Here is a 13,359-nt window from a genome sequence, read left to right as displayed (position 1 = left end):
GAAAGCTAAGAGGTATCAGAAGAAGGGGATTCTGAATTGTAACTGAAGCACATTCAGGCCATAAAACGTGCTGAACTGTTGCGATGAAATTGAACTGAAGGAGATAAAGGCGTGTCAGAGACAGGGACAAGTGTGAGAACTGGTACGAGGAGGATTTTAATAGGAGATCATATAACAGCTTCATCAACATACTGACTTCTTCCCTGTCATGCCATTAAAGCATAGCCCATCTGAATATGGAGAGAGGGAGGGAGGGAGAGAGGGAGGGAGAGAGAGAGAGAGAGAAAGAGAGAGAGAGAGAGAGAGAGAGAGAGAGAGAGAGAGAGAGAGATGTCCTGGCTTTCATCAGTCACATCTCTCTGTGGGAGGAGGATTGAAAGCAGCTGCCTCGGAGCTCTCCGGTAACAGACAGTAGACGGCACTGACTCACATGGTCACATTTGAGACTCTAGCTGACCTGCAGGTTGACCACTACACCACAGGAGGAAGATGGTGAGGACATAAAGGAACTTTCTTATATGTTCTGGGCTGTTTTCAACTCGCTCTTCTTGCCAGCACATTTCTTTTAAACGCGGTTGTGAAATAAAGTCAGAAATCTTGTTTCTGATGCATAAACACCAGATGGCGGTGAGCTGATATATCACTGAGACGCGTCTGTGTTGGGACGGGACGGTGTGTTTTTTCCACACATCTTTTACAAAAAGCTGCGGACGAGACAACTTCGTTTGTTCGGTTCTTCTCCCGTCGTCGTTCATTTGTGGCAAACCTCACCCGAACCCCTTCTCCCCCACCACCTCCACCTTCACTTGATGAAACAACAACCACCGAGGAGAGCAGACTACAGCCCGCCTGCCTGCCAGCGGCCAAAAAGGAATCTGAAATAAGAATTTAGTCAACAGCAGCAGAGAACTGGACCCTGACAAGGATGCTACTCCAGCACAGACACTACTAGACGGTCCAAACAGCCGCTGCCAATATGTTTAGGCGAGGTAAGAAACAGGACTTTTGTTTTTATTGCTGCTGATGTGGGGAGCGCATGTTACTGGGATCTTTACTGGTCTGCGAGTCTCTATGAGTCAATTCAAATTCTTGGTGTGTGTTTTTTTTTAAAAATTATTTATTTAAATATCTGAGTCGCAGAGGAGCCTCTTGGTGCCGCTTTAACAACTTACCAGCCGTCCTTTGTCCGCCCTGGTGGTCGGCACAGGAAATGGAATTAAATATTTATCCTCTTCATGTTAAAATTGTTCCTAAAATAGCGAAACGCTGCCGCACTGCAGTTTGTATGACTGGAGGATGACTGCTGGTGCTGCTGCTGGTCCTGGTGGTGCTGGTGCTGCTGCTGCTGGTTCTGGTCCTGGTCCTGGTGGTCCTGGTGGTGCTGGAGAGAAATAAAAAAAGAGCGCGTGAGAATGAGGCTGTTAATGTGAGAAAGAAAAGTTCATTTATCGCTTTTGTTTTCAAAGTTTGGCCACTTTTTTGTGCGTGTGTAGCTCCACTGGCGTGACAGCATGAGGCGCCCAGTCGCACCAGCAGGATATTTTGACTCCGTTCAGCACCAAGGGAGAGGGCGGCTTTCCCACCGGGGTCCGCGAGCCCACGGAGAATAAAAACTGCTAGACACGAGAATAACATCACGCGGCCGCGGCACCTCGCTGTTCACTGACAGACACACTGTGTTGTGGCGAGACAAGGTATTAAGTTTTACCACAATGACCTTGCCTGTTTAATATGTGCGTTAACAGGGAAGCTCCAATTCCTCACGCCCCCTGCCTTTCCGTGCGTGTACGCGTGCACCGGCGTGCACGTGCGCGACATAGGAGGTCCAATTAACGTCATTTTAGACAAATCCTAAAAACCTGTTCCACAAATGTACGCTCCATGTTTCAATCACAACTGAAAATATGATGCAACATAAAGAAGTACACACACGTACACGCACGCGCACACACGTTAAAAAGAAGTATTTGTGGAGTGGTGACTCATCTACCTGAGTGGGGCACCAGTAAGAGGCATATTGTCAGGGTTGTGTTGAGTGTAGTGCACAGCTGACTGAACCCTGAGAACATCATAGGAAAACATTTTTTAATAGAGCCACTGTAAGTCTGTCATTTGTCATTTCAATGCAGCGCAGAGGGAGGGAGCAACATGCGCACATACATGCACATCATGATCTATTAGCTCATTTGGCCCGAGCCAGAGCTTAAGCTGGACGATCTCCTCATTAAGGGTGGGACCTAATGGACTTGACAGAGGGCTGATTAGTGCTGTCATTGTGCCTGTGTGTGTGTGTGTATACTGTATATGACAAAGGAAAAGAGATATAGTGAGAGCTTGCTGGCTACAGAGACAGAAGCTTTAATTTTTATTTCAGATGGATAGCACCCACCCACATAGACGCATACACACATAACACACAACAGTGATGGCTGATGCTTTGCTTTGCATCTCCTCCTACAAATATGTGGCTGTCAGTAACAACAATAAAATGCAGAGTAATTGTTCAGTCTGCCTGAGATACAGTTATCTGTGTCTGTCACCTTTACCCACAGTATCTCAGTGGTGGGATAAAACAAAAGAGAGAGAGTAAGGAGAAGGAGGATAAGTGTTTTTGTGTCATGAAAACTCCCTCTCTCTTTCTCCCGTTGTCTGTCTCTCGTTCTTTCTCTATCTCTCTGCTTGGCCAGTTCCTGCTGCCAGGCTCAGTCAGAGGAGAGAGGCCTGGCAGGATGATTGGCTACTAGCTGGCTGGTTTGGGTAGCTGCCGAAGCTTTGTTTCCCAGCTTGTTTGAAGCTGGATTTGTTTCCCTTACTTGACTTTGCCTCTCTCCAACTTTTCAGTCTTTTCTGTGTTTATCTACAGCTCGACACAGTGATATGCACACTGACACTGTGTAAACAAAAAACATGCCGCACCTTAGAATTAGTTACAAAAATCTTTTATTAAAAGCTCAATGTCTAATACTTAGCACAATCTGCTAATGACAACTGTCATTAGTGTGCATTTACTGGAAGATAACAACCACTACATTTTTTAAAAAAAAATCTTAGAATGAGCCTTTTAAACCTACACAGGGAACGGGGCTCCTTTCACATAGGCAGCCATGTTGCATCTTCATGTTTCTACAGTAGCCCAGAATGGACAAAAACACTGGCTCTAGTAGGGAATCATATTTTGTTTTAAAGATGACAGCTACTATATGCTCCCTTGTGCCTGGAATCTGCAATCTCACCACTAGATGCTGCCAAATCTTTCATATTTTACACATTGCACCTTTAAGACAGATACAAATTAAAGGCTTTATTTTGCTCAGTCACAATCTCCAAAAATACTCAGGGTTGCATTTGGATTTAGATTTTTTATTTTGGTTGTTCTGAATGTTTTTTTTCCAAGACGTTAAATGCTGTTAAACTAGTTTCCTTCATTTCAGAAATTGCTGCAAATTGCAGATTTGATTTAGCTTTTTCCCAGAAAGTGTTACTAAAAAAGCACAACTAAGCCTGTAATTTCACTCATAAAAACATCATTATTCAATGCAAAGTTTAACAATAACAAGCAAAGCTGATCAGGAGTTTAAATGTGGGGATGAATTAAGTGTAAACATGGAAAAAGCTTTAGAGTCAATGGATCACACAAACATCCATCCATCCATTATCTATACCCACTTATTCCTATTTAGGGTCACAGGGATCTGCTGGAGCCTATCCCAGCTCTTTTTGGGTGAAAGGCAGGGGTACACCCTGGACAGGTCACCAGTCCATCACAGATCACACACACAGATCAACTATAAATGATAAGGCTGCATTTGTTTTTTTTTTTTTTTTTTAAAGAACTGGAAAATGGCTCTGCACCATCATACTCTGCTGCAGGCCCATTATTCTACTTTTAATCAACGCTACATAATTTCATGCCATAATTTCAGCAAACTGTTATATCCTCTGGAATTTTTTGTGGTAAGACATATCTTTGATTGAAAAAGATAAGCACGTGCAAACGTTTGCAAAATCGGCTGTAGAAATACAGTTTTGCTGGTGATTAAACTGTAGTGAGAAGTGATTCTGAAAACACTGTCGGTTAAAGCAGTGACAGTATAATCTGTTTGGTCCACATAGAGCTGTGCTGTAAAAGGAAACTTTGAGATGGAAAGAGGTTATTGGCAAATAAAGCATAAAAAAATATTTAGACATAAACAGCATTACAGCATTTCACAATTAACATTTACACATAATACAATGTGTTGTATCAGCAGCAGGTGTTTTCACACTGATGCTCACAGAATCTCTTGCAGGTTACACTGAGAATGCTTTTTCTGTTTTTTACTCACATGTAACCACAATAAATGCATTGTAATGTCAATATGGAAAAGATAATTATATCGACACCTAAATGACACTGAACCCTGCCTGTGTCATTTGAACACTAATTTTGACACAACTGTCCCTTTCACATTTCTCCTTCAGTGCCCTCTCCTTCTACTTCTGAGCAGCACACTTCAGGGAGACTAAAGTAACTGCAAAAAACACAAGGTGTGTCTATGGATTTGATGGTGTTTTAATGTCATGATAATATACAACTTTAGTTTTACAGAGAGTTTTGTTTTTTGTTGTGTTTTATTTTAGCAATGCAAGTTTCAGTCTGACATTTTGGGGGTACAATGTCATGAAATGCGTGGAAACCCTTGTGAGTAAGTCAAGCTCCCACTTTCTGAGTTGTCAACGTCTGATGGCACAAAACAGTCTCTTATCATTACTTCTTCATATGATTTCATTCTCGCACTTCGCTCTCTCTCACTCTAATGAAAATACTTTAATCCACAAAAATTTGCATTATCTAAAGTACTGAAATGTTCTGTGATATTACCCTCAGCCATGATAATCTATAACTAACTCCAGCTCTGTACTGAAATTCACTGATCAATATCAGTATATGATGGTAAAACTGCAAGTCACTGTTCATTCAGGCTATAACCCCAACATTGCTCGAGGAGCAGCGGCTTTCTCTGGGTACAAATGTGAATAAAGTCTGGCCTGATTATAAAACCTTCCAGCGGTTTTATGGAGTTTCTGCTCAACTTGAGTTTAAACAAATCAGAACTTTGTCCTGATTTAACCCAGACTTGTTTAGTAAATACTGCATGCTCATGCAGAAAGTTTTGATCCATCATCACAAAACCTTCTAATCCGTCTCATAAGATACATTTCATTTAATCTATTTATTTCAAATCTCACCTTTGAAAACATTATTATACATTTTATCTGATGGCATCTCACCCTTACTTTCTCTCTCTGAGCTGACAGATGTATTGGCACCAATACATTTTGCCTGCAGGCCTATGACAATCAAACAATTAGAAGCTGCTGTTACTCTTTTGTGCGGCTGTGTGTGTTTCCTAGCATCTATGATAGCCTTGGTGGATGATAATAACATATGGATTAGTGACAAAATGTTTATTCGGGTCGTGAAGCACCAAATGGTGGGGTAAATGAGTGCTGAGATTGATCCAAATTTGTTCTTGCAGTACCAACATCCTGAGGCAGCAGACAGATTTTACAGATTAGGGATGCAATATAAGCAATGTGATACTTTTTGTGGATTTTATTGATATATCATGATGGAGAACTAAGTCAGAGATTGAGATTTGATAACAGGAATGGAAGTCATATGATAATCAATTACATCTCTAATGCAAGTCACAATGGAAAAGAGGATGAAACGCATCGCCACACACGCAGTGAGGGTCCGCACGATGGCTGTGCATATCAATGACCTCTGCAACTGCTCCTCCTGCTTGATCTCAAGGTCACTCACAGGCTCCTTTCTTCTGCTGCTGCTGAGCTCAGTGTGGTCTGCCTGCTGAATTCTCTTCTATCATTAAGTTGCACAACAATTTTGTGCAATGTGTGTAGCATTTACAAACGGTACACGGTGTATAAATGCATTAAAATAATTACAGGGGCTTGTGTTTTACAGCTCCGAGCTTCGAAACTGCTAACTTTCACAAACAATGAAAAAAAAAAAAGAGAAAAGAAACACTTAATGAGCAGGGATTGTTTTTATGCTAAATAAACAAATCCCAAGTGCTACAAATTATGCTGTACAGAGCATGAAATTGCCTTGCCGTGTTTCAGCACTCAGAGAAATAGGCTGTATCGCATGTTTATCTATATGTACAAACATTCTCTTTGGCACTTTCAAAATTTTTTCTACAACCAGGGCTAGTCGTGCCTGTCCTGTATATGTGTGTTTCTGTGTGTGAGACAGAAAGATGGAGGAGATGGTGAGATGCATGGGTGTGTCTGCATATGTAAGTGTGAGAACAGTTTTGGGTGAAAAGAATACAAATGTGTGATCACATAGCATAAACAGATTTTGTGTGTGTGCCTCAGGACTCGTTAGCGTATATGCCCAGAGGAGTTATTTTGGGTACCAGTCAGGTGCTGATGCTGAGTTGAAGAGAGAGAGGAAAACCAGACAGATAGTGTGAGATGGACACAAGAAGAAAAGAGAGAGCCAGTGGCAGGTGAAAACTGAACTGACAGGCCCCGATTGTGTGTGCGCGTGTGTTACAGGCAGATTTTCACTTTTTCCTCTCTCTGGCCCAGGAACTTCAGTACTTCTCTGTCTCCAGAGGAGGAGAGAGTTGTACAGGCTAATCACTTGCTGCAGCATCTACATTTGTTGACTGAAGTGAAGCAGCCACTACTATTCATGTTATTATTTGTATAGTGCCAAATCACAATACAATCATCTCAAGGCATGTTACAAAAAAAACAAAAAACCCTGGTATGTTGTATCTAATAAGCCATAAAGAGACAGTTTTCAAAATAAATTTCAAGCTAGAGAAGCTTAGCTTAGCGCTAAAGCTGGTGGTAAGAGAAGCATCTTCCCTGGATCCAAAGTTTAAAAATACATGTATCGACACTTACTTATATCAATACTTATTATTTATGAGTTTTTTTTTTTTTTTTTGCTGTTTATCCATCAAGCTAAAATGCAGGTTGTCAGATGGTTGGGCACTGGATTTTAGTCTCTGTACATTTGTTGTAATGACAAGAATCAGGGAGTCACTGCAACGTCTGTTTGCCAAGAATCCAATCCAATATGTAACTTCTCCTAAAACCACACACCTTGTTTTTCCTACATTTCTTATTACCTGTTTGTTAAACTAAACTAGACTTAAGGTGTCAGTGAACAAGGCTAACTGTGCACTTAATGCAACATCGGATTCATATTGACATTTTTACCTCATTCTCAGGAAACACACCCATTTTCTAAAATACTGGACTATTAAGCCTGCACATAATTGTCAACTAATTGACACAAGGCTTAAAGTCTTATGGTTGTTAATTGTTGCTGAGGCATTAATTGGTAAGTGGCGGGTGCATTATTGACAAACACACACCACATTGTGCATTCGAGAATACACAATAAATAATAAATAAATCCGAAAAAAGGAAATCTTTTGTGTCTTAACTCTCATACAGGATATATCTGCTCTGTCCCCCTCTTCTCAAATCTCCTCTCCTCCCATGTCTTTTCCTCTGCAGCTGGCTCACTCTGTACCTGTTGAATAATTGATAGATGTTTTAGTTTCCGATAAGGGGTTTGGGGTCCACAGCTCTCAGCAGTAAGGGCTTGCTGCTTTCTTCACAGCCGATCTCACAGCCCAGTCCAGCCCTATTCCCCTTTTTTACTCTGTAACTATTCCAGCGATGTGACAGTCATCCTCTGCAGCATGGTTGCATGTACCGTACTGAAGTGAATGACTCCTATTCCATTTTCTGTTCTGGATAGACTCTTAATATCAGTCTTTTTCTCTTGATTACAAATAGCTCTGTTAACAAATCAATGAATTATGCTTAATATTACCATGGAAACAGAAGTTGTGGAGACAGATAAATGCGTAATACATGAATAGGATAAGGTATTTAACATGCCTCCATAAACAGGCTCATACTGCAGCATCCCTGATTTCACTGGCAGGTTGTTACACAGGATCTAAGCAACCATCTGTTGTCTATAGATGGTAGAAAAAAACAAAACAGAAAACCTCCATTAGAAAGAATTTCCACTTTGAACTCACATCAAGAAAACACTGAAATGGGCTCAGCCCTGCTACAGTGGTATGTGATGCAGTCTAAGGTGCTGCAATGACCAATCAAATAGGTTGAAGCACTTTATAACATGAAAAAAAGACACTGTGATAACATTGTACAGAAATATTTTGTGCTCAGCACAGCATATTGCAATTTTTACTCTTTTTGTAGTTTGAATGTATTAGTTTGATTTTATTAAGATGTGCATCACATCTGGAGGAAACCTCACAAACTACAAAAGAAAACATGACACTGTCACAGCAGTGCAAGACCTTGTGGGGAGACGTTCAGGGTGAACGGATGGGTCAACAAAGTGTGTGACCCACGACAATGCTGATTATTTCCAGCTTCCTAACAAGACATAATTATGGGTTTCTTGTAATCATGGTGGAAATCTCTGCGGACCAAGATGGCTCATATTTAAATCAGTCATCTCATCAAGACCACCACCTGAACATGACTTAACTCAGGTGGTGGTGAATCACAAAAAGACAAAAGTCATTTTTGGTACAGTGACACTGAACATTTAGAAGTTACTGATAATGATGTGGTCCCTTCCAATTGGGTGCCAGATCAGAAAAAGCTTGAATGGGTCCTTTTTGTTCAGCTTGAGGTATTTTCTCTTTTCTCTAATTATGGGTCTCTTTTTGCCTGTTTTCATTTATGACTACTTCATTGAATTATTACATCATCTGTCAGCTTTGCTTTGGATGTTTGGATTCCAGATAATTTGGCTTCCATGGAGCCCTTTTAGCTTTTAAACAGCTCCTATTAAAATTTTGATCTTCAGATACTGTTACACTTTGACCTTCACTCATATGATCCATTGTTATTGAAGCAGTGTTTTCACTTTACTTACTTCATAATTTTGAATTATTTATATAGTTTTGTCTAACCCATGCAACAAATCGTAAACAGAGCACCTGAGCATCCCAAAATGTAGTGCTGTATTAATATGTATGTAGAGAAACTCTCTTAAAACCTCTCTTTTTTATTTGCTCTCCCTCTCTCTCTCCCTCTCTCTCTCTCTCTCTCTCTCTGCTACCGCTGTGCAGTAAAGTGTTTAGAGCCTGTACTGGCTGTTACCAGGCACGTGGGGAATTGAAGGAGATGGGTTAAAGAGGGAGAAGAGTTCATCAAACCTAGGACAACGAGTCAATTCCTCCTGATTTACCACATCAATCCCCATCAGCCACACAGTGTTCCCATGCACGCACACACCAAAACGTTGTGTGTGTGTGTGTGTGTGTGTGCGCGTGCGCGCGCACACAACATACATAATCTCTCAAACAGACACATACGGGCACACACACACTGCCCTCCTCACAAGGTAGGCTTTTATATATTCTCCCTCTCTTCCTCTGTACTGCAGTATAGACAGACAGGAGCAGCAGCAGTAGCAGATCTTACATAACTACATCACTGCATTAATGAGCCCATCTGCCTCTGACTGGTGCTTACACTTTATAGTTTAGCGCTCAGTTAAAACGATACACAAATGACACACAAGTGCACCAACTAAAAGATCACCTCAGCTCGCCTTACAAGCAGAACGACTAGGTGAAAACAGACTAAAGCTGTGCGGTTTCACAGTTGCTTTTCTGTCTCAAACATATTTTCATTCTTTAAGATTTGTAACGTGAACAAAGGTTCATAGAAATGAAAAGCAAACATTGATTACACATGATTTTAACTTTAGAATCAAAACACTAAAAATATGTTTATTTTTATCTTGTTTTCTTGGTCTTGCCTCGTCCCTTGTTATATGCCTCTCTAGTGTTGAAATAATTAGTCCATTAATTGGTTAATCAACTGACAAAAACATTAGTCAACATAAAATTTAACAACTGAATCTCTGTACTGGGGAAAACACCAAATATTTACTTGAATCTCAAATGTGTTTTCTTTTTTTCATGATTAACTACTAATTATTTTCTTAGCTATCTAATTAATTGTTTGGATTAATAAGTGTCAGAAACTCATGCAAAAATGATGTTCTAATTTCCCACAGGCCAAGGTGATGTCTTCATGTGGCGTGTTTTGTCCAACCTAAGCTCAGATTTTCTGTCAAACAACTTTTCAATTAATCGACCACTTACTGCAGCTCAGTTGTTCTGGATTTTAACCAATTTGCAGACATGAGATTAGTTTCTCAGAACTTAGGTTTTTTTTGACATTTTTGTAACTAGATTATTAATAAATGGGGATCAATAAATTATGCTGTAGTTAAAAAATAATGGTTTCTGCCCTGTTATGCACATCTTTCTGGGTTTTTTCAGGAACTGGGTTGTACAGCAGACTCCTTGCTCCCTACATGCTTGCACACACGCACGCACAGACACACACATGCACAAACTCGAATTTCTATCTTTATTAGGACACTCATAGACATAATGCAATTCCTAGACCCTTGCCCTAATCTTGACAAGTAAATGCCTAACTCCAACCCAAATCCTAACTTAAACATAATTCTAACCCTAATCCTAAAACCAAGTCTTAACCCTCTAACAGGAGTCTGAAGAGGTGAGGACCAGCTTTGCCAAAAGGTCCACATTCAGATGCAATTATATTTAAAATGGTCCTAATAAAGGCATAAGGTACAGGAAATACACCACACACACACACACATTTTTTTGCCAAGACCCACCAGTGGGTTTAATGAGGCTCATCCTGATCCATTTTTACTGATGCTAAATCCAAGTCCTGACTAAATTCCTAAATTAGCTCTTGAACAAATGGGGAAAAGCCAAAAATGACTTCACACTGCAAAGCCCACGCATAGGTGCAACAGCTCACCACACAAAGACACTGACGCATGAAATAGCTGAAATTAGAAGAAGCTTCTGTTTTGTTGGAGTCCATGTTTGACGCGTGCTTCAGAGTGACAAGAGGAAGTAAAGATGGAGTGATGTGAGAGAACAGGAGATGAGGGATGTGTGAAAAAGTGTTGTCTGCTGCCAAAGCTTGTTTGTGTCTCCAGTCTGAGTCTCATTATAACACAGAGGCACTTGTGTACATGCTTGTATATGCACACGTGTGTGTGTGTGTCTGTGTGTGTGTGTGTGTGTATATCACACTTACATAATCAGATGCTCAACTGGGGACACTGTACAGACGAATCCCAGGATGCCCTTTTGTTGGACTTATTGTGAAGTTTTTCTGGAGCACACCTAAAAAAGTAATGAAAGACAAACTTTTACTGGAAAAATAATGAGTATGTACTCACACAAGTAAACTCTCAAATCAAATAAATCGTCATATTATTCATCACTGCACAAACTTAGAATAATTTTCATGACATATCTGCAGGTATCACTGGTGTTCTTTTCCACAAAGTCAGATTACTGCAGATGGTCTTTTATATTTTTTTAGTTTTGTCTGACTGACTTTGTTTGACTGAATTCCAGTCTGGCTATTTACAATAACTGTATCCTATATGATAAACTGCACAATGCGTACTGTTGATTAAAATTAGAGATCAGATATGTTGGAAACTAAGCTGTCTTTGACATATCAAGAGGATAGATTCAGAATGATAAAGTGACCCTGATGCTGTCTGTTCTATGTTCAGCAAATTATAGAAATTATTTTACATGATGGGCCCAAGGATACTTGTAATAATCTATAGTGGCTTCCCTTTATGCAGCAAGCTTTGATTTTATGTCCGTAATAATTCAAATGGTAGATTGTAGCTAGGAGTGAAACATCACATTGGTGATGGACCAAACCAAAAGGACAGATTATCTTTGATATCCTAAGAATGGACCAAAATGTTCAGCCAGAACTACCAAAAGTGCTGAGAGAGGCAATATTAAATACAGTGAGCTTTAAATAAACGTGACAAAATGATGTAGCTATTGATAGAGCTGGTATATGGGTGTGCTGCTGTCCCATGTAAGTTTTTAGACTTGTTCCTGCAGCAGTTGTGTGTCAGCACAGTTAATGTTTTGGGTTAGGGTCTGTTGGAGGATGATTACTACAACACAGACCTGTGTGTGCTTCGCTCACAGCTGAATAGACCATTACAGCAGTGAGTGGGAGGAACGGTGAAGATATCCACATTGCACCCTCTGAACTCCCTCTCCCCTTTAAACAATAACGCATTAATCTTCTCAATGTGTCAACCTGACCTAAAACTGATGATGCACAAGTGCACAGATAAGAGGAAAAACTCCTGCCAAGTAGACAACAGCTTGTGAGTAATAGTAAGTTTAACAGAGCTTACCAAGCTCATAACTGATCTGTGGCACCATCATCTTTGCACAATTCAATTATTGCTTTGAGAAAAATGCTTACTTCAGATGTTTCTGCTCACTTGTGAGCCAGTCCAACTCTCCACTGGTGTATCTCTGTGTGTGCGTGTGTGTGTGTGTGTGTGTGTGTGTGACCTCGCTGTGAACCAGGGCGCACCGGAGAACACCAACTTTTGAGACCTTTTTTTTTTTTTTTTTTGTCAGGTGTGAGTTTAACAGATGGAAGCACTGGCTCACTAACATAAACATTAATGCAGTTATGCAGATGTGAGTTAATGGAAGGTGTGGAAGCACAAGCTGTGCAAAATAAATGCTCTACTCAGGTGTTAAATTTGATAGTGAGAGGTGAGTACAACTAAGGAGGAATCTGATATTATACTATCTTTATTCATTGCTAATGTTAATGAAGTGTCATCCTAAATGAGTTTGAGTGAAAAATGTTCATCCCCATGGAGCAAAAAACAATAATACATCACAGGCCCAAGCCCAAAGACAGCCAAATGACAGGCAAATGATTTTTGTGTTTTTTGCATCAAATGAATTATCATTGCACTGAGCCAACTCTACAGTCACTTACTTGTGTTTCATTATGAAGCAGACGGTTACATTATATTTTATTCACTTCAGTGATTAGATAAGTTACATGCTTGCATTAGTGCATTACTTTTAAACATCAAAACTGAAAACTGCCTGTAAGAGACCGCTCAACAACCAGGACAAAGTACTTTGATTCATCTGAACGTTTGCTGCAAATAAAAATGTAGCAACAGCTCTGACAGGGCTGGACGCATCCTGAACATATCTGCTTTGTTTAACTGGAAACTGGGAGCCTGTTTGCAGTGCAGAAGACCATTAAAGTTATTGAGACTACAGTAAGTTCACAATGTCACAGAAAACGATTTAAATAATTAACAGAGTTACTGCTGCTGAGCCAAGTGTGTAAATTTTGCACAGCTCCTTTCTCTATCGGGAGACACATTTCTCAATCCTCTGTTTGATGGCCACAGCA

At 40.2% G+C, this 13,359-nt stretch overlaps 1 protein-coding gene across 1 annotated transcript in view; it reads left to right on the top strand.

The window, feature by feature from the left end:
- The first annotated feature begins 378 nt into the window (after positions 1-378).
- The window catches only part of rtn4rl1a (reticulon 4 receptor-like 1a), a 70,651-nt gene continuing 57,670 nt past the window's right edge, over positions 379-13,359 (top strand). Inside the window, exon 1 of the mRNA XM_026328407.1 lies at positions 379-989. Within this exon, the coding sequence (XP_026184192.1) occupies positions 977-989 (13 nt within the window). The 5' untranslated portion in view covers positions 379-976. The remainder of the gene's footprint in view (positions 990-13,359) is intronic.

Source organism: Mastacembelus armatus, chromosome 14 (genome assembly GCF_900324485.2).
Source record: "Mastacembelus armatus chromosome 14, fMasArm1.2, whole genome shotgun sequence".
NCBI lineage: Eukaryota > Metazoa > Chordata > Actinopteri > Synbranchiformes > Mastacembelidae > Mastacembelus > Mastacembelus armatus.
The sequence above is the reverse complement of the archived record's forward strand: the minus strand, read 5'-3'. Positions and strand labels throughout refer to the sequence as shown.